At 49.5% G+C, this 15,198-nt stretch overlaps 2 protein-coding genes across 5 annotated transcripts; one reads left to right on the forward strand and one right to left on the reverse strand.

The window, feature by feature from the left end:
* On the reverse strand, positions 1–9,074 carry ECSCR (endothelial cell surface expressed chemotaxis and apoptosis regulator). Of its 4 annotated transcripts, XM_049649342.1 has the most exons (10): positions 8,948–9,074; positions 5,749–5,793; positions 5,392–5,442; positions 5,171–5,230; positions 4,309–4,443; positions 2,786–2,899; positions 2,289–2,387; positions 2,033–2,069; positions 517–613; positions 1–348 (listed from the first exon to the last, which is right to left on the reverse strand). In XM_049649342.1, exons 1-10 carry the CDS (start codon positions 9,006–9,008, stop codon positions 340–342), a joined length of 708 nt encoding a protein of 235 aa, XP_049505299.1. In that variant the 5' UTR covers positions 9,009–9,074; the 3' UTR covers positions 1–339. The 4 variants fall into 4 exon arrangements, with proteins under 4 accessions (XP_049505299.1, XP_049505300.1, XP_049505301.1 ...); XM_049649343.1 differs by lacking the exon at positions 5,749–5,793; XM_049649344.1 differs by lacking the exon at positions 5,171–5,230.
* A 4,343-nt stretch (positions 9,075–13,417) lies between these two features.
* SMIM33 (small integral membrane protein 33) lies at positions 13,418–15,165 on the forward strand. The gene is made up of 2 exons (XM_049648872.1): positions 13,418–13,452; positions 14,198–15,165. The coding sequence occupies exons 1-2, from the start codon at positions 13,418–13,420 to the stop codon at positions 14,697–14,699; spliced, it is 537 nt and encodes a 178-aa protein (XP_049504829.1). The 3' UTR covers positions 14,700–15,165.
* Positions 15,166–15,198: the final 33 nt, after the last annotated feature.

A 15,198-nucleotide genomic window follows, 5' to 3' on the forward strand; every position in this document is an offset into this window, starting at 1 on the left:
TTAGACTGCAGGCCAGAAAATAACTTTAATGCAAAGTAGCAAGGACCACTCCACTTCGTCATTTTCCTTGCTCTTGCTATACAGACTCCTCCTTCCTGTGACTGCGAGCAGGTGGGAGGAGCAGGCTATGTTTCTAGAATGGCTGCCCATATGGGAGTCTCTCCTATTGGTAGCTTGCTCCTAGATCTGGAGGAATGCTAGCATCCTTTAGATCTTGAAGTGTGAAATAATAAAATAATTTATGTGTGATTCATTGCCTCTACCAATCCCATCGCCTTCCTCTTTACGGTCACAGGGCAGCTGCGTCATCTTTGGACCCATGAGGACCCAACGTTGCTTCTATAGAACCTGCAAAATAAATAGAATATGAAAAAGGGGGACCTTGTCGGGAGTGGCAACCTAGGGAAGAGGAGAGAGGAGCCTGGGTCTTTGAAAGTATCTCCTTTCTGGCTAAGGAACTAGAGCCTGAGGGTAAGAGAAGGAGGAGAAGGGAGGAAAGAACCAGGAAAAATGTACCTTCTCTGCTGTGGGGCATCCTTTGCTGTTATTCATGTTGATATTCTTCATGGAGATCAGGGTGATGCTGTCTTTCTCCCCATTGGCTGTAGAGCAGCTAGGGGTAAGAAAGAACATGGGTTGTAAGTGGAGGAGCAGGAGGGCAATGTGGTGGTCAAAGAACTGTGGGGTCAAGCATTGGAACTTTGAACATTGTTTCTTTTTTTTTTTTTTTTAATTTTTTTTTCAACATTTTTTATTTATTTTCAACATTTTTTATTTATTTTTGGGACAGAGAGAGACAGAGCATGAACGGGGGAGGGGCAGAGAGAGAGGGAGACACAGAATCGGAAACAGGCTCCAGGCTCCGAGCCATCAGCCCAGAGCCTGACGCGGGGCTCGAACTCACGGACCGCGAGATCGTGACCTGGCTGAAGTCGGACGCTTAACCGACTGCGCCACCCAGGCGCCCCTGAACATTGTTTCTATAAACCTCTATTTTGGTGGTGGAACATGATGAAATGGGAGTGTGCTTTGAAGCCCAAAACACCTGTATATAAATCTTAGTTTTGGGGGTGCCTGGGTGGCTCAGTCAGTTAAGCATCTGGCTTTTGATTTCAGCTCATGTCATGATCTCACAGTTTGTGAGTTCAAGCCCCACATCGGGCTCCTCGCTGACAGCATGGAGCCTGCCTGGGATTGTCTCCCTCTCTCTCTGCCCCTCCCCTGCTCTGCTCTCTCTTTCTCTCTTTCTTTCTCTCTCTCAAAATAAATAAATAAACTTAAGCAAAATCTTAGTTTTACTACTTGCAACTTGTATGATCTTGACCAAGTTACAAATTCTTCAAGTCTCAACGTTTTTAAACATACAAAACACAGTATATCCTCTTTGAAGAATCGCTGTAAGGATTTGAGATAATATTATAAAATATCTACCAGAGTGCCTGGCCCATATAAGGTGTTCAGTAAGTGGCTCCTTAAATAAAGTGTTTTCTAATTTATTTATTTATTTTTAGATGTTTATTTACTTTTGAGAGAGAGAGAGAAAGCACAAGCAGGGGAGGGGCAGAAAGAGAGAGAGAGAGAGAGGGAGGAAGACACATAATCTAAAGTAGGCTCCAGGCTCTGAGCTGTCAGCAGAGAGCCCAACTCAGGGCCCAAACCCATGAATCGTGAGATTATGATGTGAGCTGAAGTTGCATGCTTAACCGACTGAGCCACTCAGGCACCCCCTAAGTGCTTTCTTATTTGAATAGGTTTATTAGAATCTGAATTCCTATACTTTTCCTGAGGGGGTTATAGAGACATAGCCCTGGGGCTGAAGAGTTCCAGTTCATCTCTTGTCACCTGATTGTTTTATTTTAGGGTTGCCCCTGTCCTGCCCGCCCCTAGCCCTGGCCTCAGTGCAAGCTGTCAAGATTCCATGCGTGCTTATGCGTGTGTGTAAGAAGAAGTCAGGAAGTATCAGTTCTTTCTCAGAATGGGGGACTGAGAGGTCAAATGAATGATTCCTCCCTTCCACCTCTGACAGTCTTACCTTTCAGATAATCCTGAACTCCCAGGTTTCTGGGGATCTGTAAAAAATCCGAAGGCACAGATTGGGAGTCACATGCTGCAACCCAGAAGACCAGCCTATCCTTCAAAGCCCACCCAAGTGGATTACCCTCCCATTTCATTAGGGATGCCTATGTGCCATTCTTTTCCTCTACTACAGGCTCAGTGTCCATCCCAAAATGTACCTCTGGGTCCCTCAGCTGAGGGGAAAGTGGGGCCCTGAGTGGCAGGGCATGTACCTTCAGACTCCTTGTTCTTCCGACACTTGAACCTTAGACTGACCACACTCACTAGGATGATCACCACAACCACCAGGATGACAATGAAGCTGATAACACCTGAACAGGGAAAAGGACAGGGTAAAGGAGAGTCAGAGGAGGGGTCAGAAGGGGGTGATAGGAGTACAAATCCCCTTCCCGGCTAAGTGCTGTGTAGGTAGGCTCTGAGAGAAAAGTGAATTCCCCTTCTCTGCCTAAGGAATGAGCTCTCAGCCAGCTGATCCTGGCCAGAGTGAGCCCCACAGCCTGGCCTCAGCCTCCCATAAGAACATGGAACTCAACAGAGCCCCAAAGAGCTGCCTGGAGGGAGGGCCAGGGGAGGCTCTTTCCCACCAGGGCCTTCTTCATCAGCCAAACCCTCCTAGAACAAATAGGTGAGATTTAAATTTGTGTATCTAGATCCAGAGTCCAAGTCAGTACATGGACTGCCACTCTCCGCACCTTCTCCTCCCTCTTACCAAATGCGGCCACAGTGAGCACCGTCTCTGATGTGGGGGTGGGTAAGATGGTCGAGTCATCTCTTGTCCTCAGGCTCATGGTGGTTGATGTGGGAATAACATCTTGAGAAGTGTCTAAAATGGAGTGGGGATGGGTGTATCAGCGAAGGGACTGGCATAGCCTACCAGAGAGAGAGTTAGCTCCCCTCCCACTTCCCCAGGTAAAGAATTGCAGAAACAGGTCATGCCTTCCCAAAAAGACTTCCTCCTTGCTACTCAGACTAGTTCTCAGGAGGATGGAGGTCAGAACTGGGTGATGTGGGTTCGGGTGAATTGCACTGCTGGTTGCTCATGTTACTAGTTCCAGGGGACTCTAGGCTTCCCCTGTTATTCTTTTCCCACCATACCCTCAGGGCCCATTTATGTTCCAGAGACAGGAAGCCAAAATGGGCAAGGTAGAGCCATCTGTGTTTTGCCAAAGGTTGAAGTGGGAGGAAAAAGCACACTAGATATTTATCCCTACGCACTAATGTAACAAATCGGGCAAAGGGCACAAGTTTCTGGCCCTCTTAAAAGGTAGTATGATCACCCATATCTTCCCCCTTGTCAACTCCTTTTTTTTAAAGATTTTATTTTATTTTTATTTTTAATGTTTTATTTTTGAGAGAGAGAGAGAGAGAGAGAGTGTGTGTGCATGCACATGAGTGGGGGAGGGGCAGAGAGAGAGAGGTGGACAGAGGATCCAAAGGCGGCTCTGCGCTAACAGCAGTTAGCCCAATGCAGGGCTCAAACTCACAAACCATGAGATCATGACCTGAGCTGAAGTCGGACTCCCAACTGACTGAGCCACCCAGGCGCCTCTGAAAGATTTTATTTTTAAATAATCTCTGTACCCAATGTGGGGTTTAAACTCATAACCCTGACATCAAGAGTCAGAAGCTCCACCAGTGGAGCCAGCCAGGTGCCCCCTGTCTTCCACTCATTGTACTGCAGGTCTGATAGCTATTCCATTTCCTTATCCACACCCTGACTGCCAAATAAATTTATGAGTGTAAAATAATCCCAGAGCCAAGGGTTAGGATGACAGAAAGGGTCAGAATGCTCTTCACTGAGAGCGTGGACAGGACATACTGCTACTGCTTGGGACACCTGGGTCCGTGCCATGACACAGCAGGGCCAGGATGGAGGCGTCCACTCTCTCCCAGCTCTTCCTCCACACTGCGGTGTGAACCCAGAAGCATGTAGCCCTTGTCCAATCTCTTCTGCCTCCCTTTCCATCATTTTGAGTTCTACCCATCTCTTTCCCCTCCATGGCTTTATCAGTCCTGAGTCCAGGCTCCTTTTATCTTCATTGTGATCAGGTCCAAGGCTCTGTCTCTACTTCCCACCAAACCTCTCTCATTCCCAAACCAGGCTGCCACTGATGTGGACCCTGGCCCAGAGATGCCTCCTCAAGGGACAGAACCTGGGCCTCCTGAAGAGGGGGAGAAGGACCCCAACCAGTCATGACCCAGTGCTTTGCACCCCCAGCCCCAAGTACTCACCAAGTCCTGATGTGTACTTCTGTGGCTGGGACTGAGTCAGGCCCAACAGGGACTGGGAGTGACCATCCACGGTGCTCGTGCTCTGTGTCCTGGGTTTACTGGCTGCATCGAGGACCTGTGAGGCCTTCTCCAGAGCTGCCGTAGATAAGGAAGCATTTGTGGACCTGCTCAGGGCCTTGGCCAGCGTGTACACAGGGGGCCCTCTTTAGTCCAAAATTCTCATTTTCTTTACTGCTTTCAATTCCAGAAGAAGCCATCCTCTCTTCTACCTTGGCCTTTACCTGTAAAATTCCCACTGCCTGGAATATACCTTAGCACTGTCTACCTCACAGTCTTCCTCTGGTTAACTCTCTCTTGGGTGTTAGCTTCTGAGGACACTGTAGCATGTCTTTCCTGGCTCCCAAGGAACGGTTGGGAAAGGCTCCAAACCTGGCTCCCAAGGAAAGGCTTCCAAGGTTGATATTTGTCCGGGCTCTTGCAGCACCTTTTTTTTTTTTTTTTTTTAATGTTTTATTTATTTTTGAAGGAGAGAGAGACAGAGTGTGAGTGGGGGAGGGGCAGAGAGAGAGGGAGACACAGAATCTGAAGCAGGCTCTGGGCTCTGAGCTGTCAGCACAGAGCCTGATGAAGGGCTGGAACTCATGAACTGTGAGACTATGACCTGAGCTGAAGTCTGACTCTTAACCGACTGAGCCATTCAGGTGCCTTTCTTGCAGCACCTTCTCCTTCTGCTCATCACAGCCCTTCCTACCCTGCTTTGTGGTTGTCAACATGAGATCCTGTTTACTTGTCTGCTCCTCTACTAGTCTGATCCCTCACTGGGCCCTCCCTGGAGGGCATCTGGATCTGAGCGGCAGAGTACCTGAGGTCTCAGTGCTGGCCAGAGGGCTTGGGCTGCTGGGCTCTGAGGAAGGGCTGTCTCCTGAAAGGACAGAGGCAGTGGGAGGTGGAGGGGGGCAGGTTTGGTGACACCACACTCCCTCACCTATTTAAGAACCCTTGAGTTCCAAGCAGGTCTGAAGGGCTGGGCAGGGGGTCAGGCAGGGGGGAAGGACTGGCCCCTCGGCAGCCACACTTACTCACCTGTGTTGGAAGAAAGTGGCTCTGTGGTCAGACTTTGACTGCTGAAGCCTCCTGAAACAAATCATCTGAGGCTGAGGGTCGCTGCCTCCTATTGCTCTGTCTCCCTCTCTTCTTCCCTGTAACTGGAGTTTTCTAGTCTTTCTCCTTGCCGCACCCCTGACCCCCATCCATTCATTTCCCTCCTCTTTCAAGGCACACGTGACTAGGCCATGCTCAAATACATCCAGAGATAAACTCAGCCTTGGATGTCCCGAGAGCCCTGGCCCCAGCTCTAATCACCTGAGATCTGTGCTCCTCTCGCCCTTACTAAGCTGCCAGGCCTAAATGCCAGAGCAGGCCCTTTGTGCTTGGTCTTACCCTGAAGGCTAGATGTCTGTATTGTCATGGGTTGGGAATGGTGGCCTGCAAGAGAAAGCAAAAAACACTTTGACTAGCTTGGTGAGTCTCTTGCCCAGTGCAGAGCCCACAGAAGAACCCAGGCTTTCCAAGCCTCCCATGCTGGAAGGCAGACACACTTGGCAGAGGGCTGAAGAATGTGGCTCTGGCTCACAGTGCTGGCTTCCTCTAACCACGACTCAATAGCACCATCACCACCACCTTGTGGTTCAGTGTCCCAGAGTCCTTTCCATCTCTTTAATCCCGTGTGGGTTTTATACCAACCTGACATGAGGTCAGGTGAAGGTTATTTCAAACTAGTGATTTGTCCAAGGACAGAGGGCCAGTGGCCTGCTACATCTAGAAAAGGACCTAGGACTCCAGTTCTGTAGGCTGACGTTCCTGCTACGCTACCATTTAGCCAAACATTTTCCCCGTGCATACTGTCATCCTGGTCCTGCCGCAAGGGAAGGGGATGGAAAGATGGGGTGAATAAAATGAGGCTAGGGACTGGGGTAGGTATCTCCAGCTGGAGGTAGGGGTCCACACAGCAAGTAAGTTCTGAGGTATAGATAGGAGCCAGGGAAGCTCTGAACAAGCAGCCAATTTTACCCTCACAGGCAGAGGCTACTTCAGAAATGGCCATTGTTGGCCAAACCCAGGAAGAAGCTAGTTACCAGGAGGCCCCTGTCGGAAGCCATCATCGGCTTTTTTTTTTTTAATGTACATGTGTATGTCTATGGGCCTCCGTGTAGATGTGTATGTGTGCTTGTGTGCCCATATGTGCATCCCCTTTGTGTGTGGGACCTGAGAGGTCAAGTTGTGTTTGCTCATTTTCCACAGTGAAATCATTCTTGAAACCTGTGAACAATGTGAAAGGAAAACAACGTGGGGAAGTGGAGCCGCCCAGCTGGGTTCCCGTCCCTCTGCTCCTGCTGGGACTGTAGCCTCTGGCCTGGCCCTCAGACTCCCAGGCCCCTCATCCACAGGGAAGCTCCATGCCTGGGCCTGGGTGAACAGATGCAGCTGGGGGCCAGGGCCCGCACAGCCTGTGGCGGCTTGCTGAACTGTTTATTTTCCTTAGCCACTGCCTCCCTCCATGGGGCTATCACTCGGACAGTGTGGAATTAATCATTTCCAAGCCCAAGCTTGCCCAAACCCTGACTGTATTTTTCCAGGGCACCAGTCTCTGGTAGCCCCACCTGCTCACTGGGTGGGGTGTCAGAGGGGTATTAAAACTCGTAGGTGTCCGAGGCTAGAGAGAACTCTTCCCAGCTGAAAATGACCCTGGAAGAACCCTTTCAAGTCACATCTTAAAAACACCTATCAGTTACTGATCAAGCATATCTAAGGTACCATCTAAGTCCTATAAAGTTATAACATTAGCTTTTAGTGGGTGGGCACTGTGCAGTGCCTTCCCGCATAGCTGGAAGCAAAACTAGCATCTTGGAAGGAGTTCCAAAGTGACAAGCTCCAAGTTCTAGTAGCCTGTGTTCTCTGTCTTCTGGCCCTGACCCCCTACCAGAACTTTCCATCACCAATAGATTCCTCTGTATGAAGAGGAACTTCAGGCACATCTGTTTCTACAGGCCATGGTGCCTCTGACCACTGGGCAGAATAACCCCGGCCACATAAATTTCTTATTTTCCCGTATCCCCTCCCTAATCCCTACCTGCTTCACGACCTTCTAGCCTCTTCTTCCTCCCCCTCCACCATCCTCCTCCCCTGTTTTCCTCAGCAGCATAATGTAATAGTTGAAAATCACAGCTTTTGAGTCTGACAGGTTTGAGTTCAAGTCCTGATTCTACCACATACTGTCTGACCAGGTTCTCAGTCTTCTCTTCTTTAACGTGCAAATGAATTTCATACCTCAAAAGTGGTTGTTAGGACAAGAAAACTCAAATGCTAGACTTTTTAAATTTTTGCCCCATTCTTTCCAACCCTCCAAGTCTCTGTAGATCCAAGTCAGGTCACCTTGTGGGCCTGAATATCCTCAAAAGGATTCTTCAAGGGAGGCAGTAGGTATGCTGTGATCTTGGGATGAGAGATAAGGAAACTCAGGAGGCAAGTGTGGTTTATGTAGAGTTTACACAGGGCATTCTCAGCCCTGCCACCTGCCATTTGCCTGGGACAGTGCCCCCTCATGAATCTTGCCTTTTAATCTCCTCCTCTGCCATTTCTGCAGTTGCTACAATAAGCCTGGTGCCCCTGCCCCAGATCAAGCGTGGGACTCTGCCCACCCCCAGGGTGGGGTGGGGGGCAATCAGAGTTTTACCCCCAGCCCATGGGCTTCCAGAGAAAGGTCTGACCTTTCCAGGAGACAGAGTACCAGAACTCAGTCCCCCCCTCACCCCCCACCAAGAAAGGGCCATCCTCTCTCCCCATCCAAGCACTTTGCACTCTTTTCTGCTACTCTGAGGGCAGACTCCTAAGTCTTCAACAGAGGCCTCATGGAGAGTGAGGTGGGGGTGGGGAAGGGATGACCAAAGGGAAGTTGCTGCCCTGTGAGTCAGAATCTCCTGGATTTCTCATGGTTCCCAGCAACTGCTCCTTAACTAGAACACCCCTTATGAGCTGCTTTACCATTCGTCAGCTAGCAGAATCCAGTCTCAGAGGTATTTCCATTCATCTCCTCTGGAGGTCATCTCATCCAGCCCCCTGGCCGAGGATGTTGTATACATCCTCTTTGGCAGATAGTTCTTTGTATCTATCCTGCATCCCTCTTGCTGTGATTTGAGCTTAAAGTCAACATTTGGAATTCCCAGGTTGTTACTCCTCATGTGAAAGAAGAAAAAGGATTCCCTGTAAAGCCCAAGGTGCAGACAGTTTTGTGCTAGAACACTCTGGAAGGAGCTTTCCGGCCTCAGTCTCACATCAAGACAGTCAATTCCCACATTTCAGGAGGCCAGCCTCTATGGGGGCCCCAGTTCACCCTGGAAATTTTCCCACAAAAGGATTTAACTACATGTCTACTTTACCTTTGCCTGGTAATGACCCCCTCCCCGCCCCTCCCCCCCAATTCAACTCGTTCGTTCCCTTCATGAGAAGCGTCTGGAATTTCCCTTGGGCACAGGCCTGAATGGAGAGCATGTCAGGTATACATTGTGAAGGAGGGACAGTCACCCGGGACTGCCAACCGCTGGAGGGGAACTGCTGAAGTGGAGTGGCAAATGCCTCTTACCTTGGAGTAGGAGGAAGCTGAGGATCACCCAGCACAGCTGCATTGCTCCAACGGTCCCCATGTCAGCTGGGTCTGTGGCGGGCAGGCAGCCGCTCCACGGTGGCTCTGTCCATAGTGGAAAAGAGAGAGGGAGTGCTGGGGCGGGGTGGGGGGTGGGGGCTGGCTCTCTAGCAGCTTCCTGTCAAAGAATAGAAGGAAACAGATTGGGACTGGCTCCAGGGGCCCTGATTAGCCTGCAGCCCAGATGGAGGATGTAAGGCTGAAGCGGCAGGCACTGTGCCTGGGGCTCTGTGGGCTGAGCTAGAGCCACTATGGTGTCCTCTAGGGCCTTTATACAAAGATCAGTGATGACAAAGTGGATCTGTGACCCCTCTCTTTCCCTCTGAGGGGTCCATCAGGTCCCTCCACTTATCACCTAGAGGCTTTTGGATGTTTTCCTGGAGTCTAACTCCAATCCCTCCCCAGTCTGTTTCAGACCAGGTCCTCCTGGTCTCTCCCATGACTGAGCCCTAAAGCTGGGCCCACCAGCTGCCCAAGCTTTGTAGACTCTGAATATGTCACACTCTCCTTCCTCCTCAGGGCTCCCAATGCAGATGGGACTCCCAACATCTTTCAGGGAGGCCTTACAAACATTATTATTATTATTATTATTATTTTATTATTATTTTTTTAAATAATCTCTACAACCCACATGTGGCTTGAACATACAACCCTGCGATCAAGAGTCACATGCTCCACCGACTGAGCCAGGCAGGCGCTCCTATTGTTATTCTTTTTTTTTTTTTTTTAAGTTTATTTATTTATTTTGAGAAAGAGATCAGGGGAGAGGCAAAGAGAGAGAGAGAAAATCCCAAGCAGAGTCTGCACTGTCAATGCAGAGCCCAACGCAGGGCTCAACCTCACAAATTGTGAGATCATGACCTGAGCTGAAATCAAGATTCAGATGCTCAACTGCTCAACCAACTGAGCCTGAGCCAGGCAGGCACCGCCCCCCCCCCCATTTGTTATTCTTAATAGAAAAACAAGGGGACTACATTTCTTTTAAAAATAAAATATTTTTTTAATGTTTTTTTATCTTAGATTGAGAGAGAGAGAGCGCGCACGAGCATGAATGGGGGAGTGGCAGAGAGAAAAGGAGACAATCAATCCAAAGGCGGCTCCAGGCTCTGAGCTGTCAGCTCAGAGCCCAACACGGAGCTTGAACTCACAAACCACGAAATCATGACCTGTGCTGAAGTCAGACACTCAACCAAGTGAGCCACCCCGGCGCCCCAAGGGGACTACATTTCAAGCCTCCCCCGTCCTCAGCTCTCCCCTCACCTCCCCTCTCCTGGAGTCAGGTGTTCCCTGTGTCCCAGCAGGACCCTGTCTTTAGCATCCATCCCGTGGCACTCTCTTGTGCAGATGCAGGCCAGCAGTGTCCCTAGGACCTGGCACAATGCCTGTGATATAGCAGGTCCTCAGAACATATTTACTGAACTAAACTCAAAAGATTTAAGAGCAGAGAAATGTTACACACAATCCTACTTCTTTAATAGAATTTTATCATATTGTGGATTTCCTTCCACTCTATGCATTCCCAGTGGTGAAAATATGCACATATATATGCAATCATATATTGCATTGATTGGTGTCCTTTTCTCCCTTAGTTTTAATTTTTTTAATGTTTATTTATTTTTGAGAGAGAGTGTGCATGTGTTTGTGTGTGCGTGTGCATGTGCGCATGAGTGGGGAAAGGGCAGAGAGACAGCAAGTCACAGAGACAGGCTCTAGGCTCTGAGTTGGCAGCACAGGCGCCTCAATTTTTTAATAAATATTTTATTTTATTTTATTTTTTTATTTTTTAATGTTTGTTTATTTTTTGAGAGAGAGAAAGAGAGTGCAAGCAAGGGAGGGTCAGAGAGAGAGGGAGACACGGGCTCCAGGCTCTGAGCTGTCAGCACAGAGCCCGATGCCGGTCTTGAACCCACCAACCATGAGATCATGACCTGAGCCAAAGTTGGATGCCCACCTGACTGAGCCACCTAGGTACCCCTAAATATTTTATTTCGGGGAGACTGTTTGGCTCAGTCAGTAGAGCATGTGATGCTTGATGTCAGAGTCATAAGTTCAAGCCCCATGTTGGGCCTGGAGCTTACTTAAAAAATAATAAATAGAGGCGCCTTGGTGGCTCAGTCAGTTGAGTGTCCAGCTGACTGGCTCAGTTGGTAGAGCATGTGAACTCTCGATCTTGGGGTTATAAGTTGAAGCCCCATGTTCGATGTAGAGATTACTTAGAAATAAAATTAAAAAAAATAATTTTTAAAGTTTATTTATTAATTTTGAGAGAGAGAGAGAGCAGGAGCAGGGAGGTGGGCAGAGAGAGAGGGAGAGAGAGAGAATGCCAAACAGGCTCTGCACTGTCAGTGGGGCTTGAACTCATGACCTGCAAGATTGTGACCTGAGCCAAAACCAGTCATCCATCATTCTTTCCCTTGTTGTGCATGCACCACCTTCCGTTCCAGTCTGGAGACCAGATCACCCCTGGGAACTCTCCTCACCCGATGGCTTGATCTCAAGAGGCAAGATGTAGCCTCTTGATTCCCTGTCTCTCAGCCAAGCTGTTCCACACTCTGACATTCAGGGATCCCACTCAGATCTCCGAGCCCACTTAAGCCCAGGTCACTGGGCTGTGGACCTTACCTGCCAACTGAGTGAGACAAGTGGCTGGCTCACCTTGAATCCAACTAGGAGACTGACACTTCCCAATGCCATCCAAGACCTCAGCCAGAGGGAATGTGGATTTTGCCACAGTCCAGTGCTTCAACCACTGCTCTTTGCTTCCTGCCTCCTCAAGACACATGTCCCAATGCTCTCACAGACACCACCACTGGGGCTCCAAGTCCCTGAGTCCAAAAGCCCGGTTCCTGATCCTGCCAATGGCTAACCTCCCCTTTCCCTGGTGGGCACTTTTTGTGACTTGAACACATTGAAGCACACACATTCTTAAATTAAATTACATTTCAGGCAAATGCAAAGAGGCATATAGAATTCATATTTGTAAAAACCAAAGAAGAAAAAATCCAAAGAGAAAAAAAAAAACAGCCTTGCATGGGAATGATAAACATCACATTCAACAAGATGGTTATCCATGGGGTAAGAAGGAGGGGTGTAGTCAAGGAGTAGGGCTTCTATGTTATTTGTAATATTTTAGTTTTTAAAAACCTTTGAGGGGCACCTGGGTGGTCCAGTCGGTTAAGCATCCAACTTCAGCTCAGGTCATGATCTCACAGCTCGTGGGTTTGAGCCCCTTGTTGGGCTCTGCTCTGACAGCTCAGAACCTCGAGCCTGCTTTGGATTCTGTCTCTCTCTCCACCCCTCCCCCACTTGCACTCTCTCTCTCTCTCTCTCCAGAATAAATAAACGTTAAAACAACATTTTTTTAATAAAAAATTTTAAAACAACTTTTTTGAAATAAATGTGACAGACTCTTGAGCTGGACAGAGCTGGTGGTTGGAACAAAGAGATTGAGTACATTATAGTCTACAATTTCCAGTGTGTTTGATATACAGTTTTTTTTCTTAAATCAAAGAAACAGTGACTTCAGGAAATCAGTTGGGGTGGGGAGTCGGCATGTCATGGTGGAGGGTGGGGCGTAGTGGGGGTGCTGGCAAGGTGTCTGGGATCTAGTGGAGGAGGAGTAGGCAGGCAGACCCAGGCTCCTGAAGCTGGCAGGGAGCATGGAGGGAAGTGCCAAGATCAAGGTCCTATCACAGTTCAGGGTTGGGGCAGGGGAGTCCTAATATTCACGAAAGTGAAAGCACGGGAGAGACGTTGAGGGTGTGTGTGCAGAGGGTGTGTGCCTGGTAAACCCCATAGACGTGGCAGCTCCGGGTAGGGGCCAACCAAGCTGGGGTGGCAGGTTCTTCCTTGCCCTGCTGGCTGCCAGTCCCCAGGGAGCCTTGCACCAGGCGGACAATGCACCAGGTAGACTCTTGGCTCACCCCCCTCCTTCTAGGCTGTCTGACTCCCTGCAGGGGCCCCAAGCCTTTCACCAACCTGAGCTTCTCTTTTTTCTCCACCCCTGCCCTGAGAGCTCCAGAACCTCAGGGAGCCCAGAGAGCCTTAGACTTTTAACTGGGGGTGGGTATTGAGCTTTCTACATGCAAAGGGACAGTGTTTGGGTGGGATGGGGTAAACAGTGTGACTGAGAAACTAAAGGGAGAGTGTTCTGGATAGCCTTTCCTGGATGGAAATTGCCTTTCCTTGGGGAGGGCCAGGCTGATGACTCAGGTTTAGGGGAGAGGCTCCACTCCAGAGGGTCTGCCCCTGATGGTCCAGCTGGGGAATAGGAGGCTAGGGAGAAAAGATTTCTTGAGCCTATGGTGACCTAATCAGGCAGCTCTGGTGTTTATAGTTTGGAGGTTTGCTACCTTCATGGCAATCCATCCCACCCCTACTCAACAGTTAGCAGAGTGGAGACAGACAGACATGACCCCCAACTTCTGGCTGGGATCCTGGAAGAGGTAGAGGCTGGCATGGATTCTCCTCAATCCATCCTGGACAGAGTCAGGAATCCACACGGGGCACCCCCTCCCCTGTAGGTCCAGATCCTGAGACCCCCAACAGGATCATACATTATGGGCTGAGGTATCCCCTTTGCTTCATCCCAAGCTTTGGGGGTTCCTGACTCATTTTCCTTTCACCCTCCCCCAGGGTACCACCCCTCTGCCTTCTGTGTGAGTTGAGGGTGATGGGAACCTGAGATGCTTGACATATTGACTCCCTTTTCCCAGGGCTTGAAGAAAGAGCTGCTCACTGCCCACTGGCCAGGATGTGGGATAGTAGCCCCTAGTGTGCTCAGATTCCTGACCTAGGACATATTATCTATTTAGGAATTTTACTGGAGGCCTGGGAAGAGAGAGCATTGGGAGGCGACGGACTTGGTGGGCTGAACTCTATATGCCAGACTGTAATGAAGACCCTCTCCATCCCTTTCTGAACAACTTTGTCTCCCTATCTCTGTTTCTTTTTTCTCTGTATCTATCTCTTTGTATCTATTTCACTCTTATCCTTTTATTTATCTTTCTCTTTCTTTCTCTTCTTCTCTTTGTGTTTTTCTCTTTCTCTCTGTATCCTGCCCCCCCACCTGTCTTTTTCTTTAATTCTCTCTCTTGCTACCTGTGTGTTTATCTGTATGTTTCTCTTTGTCTGCATGTCTTTACTCTGTCTCTCTCTTTTTTTGTCTCTGTTCCTCTTTGTCTGCCTAAGGCTCTCTGTCTGTCTCTCTCAGTTCCCTCCAGGTGTCTATCTCTCTCTAACTTGCATTTTTTCTGTGTGTACATGCCCATGTCACCCTCTCCCTCTGCCACTCCCCTACCAGGCTGGCCGCCATCCCTGGCCTTCTCCAGCTGTGAACGGGTCAGCGGGGCAGGAGCCCCAGAGGCAGCTCCCGGATATGCTGAGTGGGGCTTGGGAACCACCTCGAGGAGATGGGCTGCCCCTGCTCACTGTCATCGTCACTGCCTTTGTCCTGCTGGCAGTCTGTATTGTGGTGGCAGTCCACTTTGGGCCAAGACTACATCAGGGCCATGCCACTCTCCCCACAGAGCCACCAGCCCCGAAGCCAGAGGGTGGCATCTACCTCATCCACTGGCGAGTGTTGGACCCCTGGGACAGTCATGAAGATGCCCAGCAGGAACCTCCTGTCCCTGGCTCCTACCCTGTGCCAGATGGGCCTACGCTCAGCATTGAAGAAGTTACATATCTATAGGAGGAAGACTTTGAAAAGCTGGACTGACCTGGCTCAGAACAAGCAACTGGACAGAGAATTAGGGCAAAAGAAAATTGGGTCTTGGGCATCAGAGCTTTGGAAGGGCACACATGGACTCAGCTGGAGCTGCTCTCCCTGCAGAATATTTATAGAGAAAGCCCTGATGTGGACAGGAGAAATAAAAGAAACTTGAGGGCTTTGCCCAGAAACATGCTGCTGTGAGCATTCCCAGTGCCAAAGGCCACCTTTACAAAGCTACCCTCTCCTTTTCAAGGACCATCAGATCCCTGACCAAGTCCTCACTCTCTCCTCTCATCCCTAATCTCCTTTGCTTTTGTTGTTAATGTGAGTCCAGCTTGAAAGATTCCACCACCCACTCCACCCGTGTGCAGGGATATCAGAGTCTCCCTGTGGAGGTCCCGTCCCCAAAGCCCCCAGGTCCTGTGAGGGCCAGCCAAGGAGAGGGAAGGCAAAGAACCCAGGGGTCTGCCTTCTCCAG

This window comes from Panthera uncia (genome assembly GCF_023721935.1).
Source record: "Panthera uncia isolate 11264 chromosome A1 unlocalized genomic scaffold, Puncia_PCG_1.0 HiC_scaffold_17, whole genome shotgun sequence".
In the NCBI taxonomy this organism is placed as follows: Eukaryota; Metazoa; Chordata; class Mammalia; order Carnivora; family Felidae; genus Panthera; species Panthera uncia.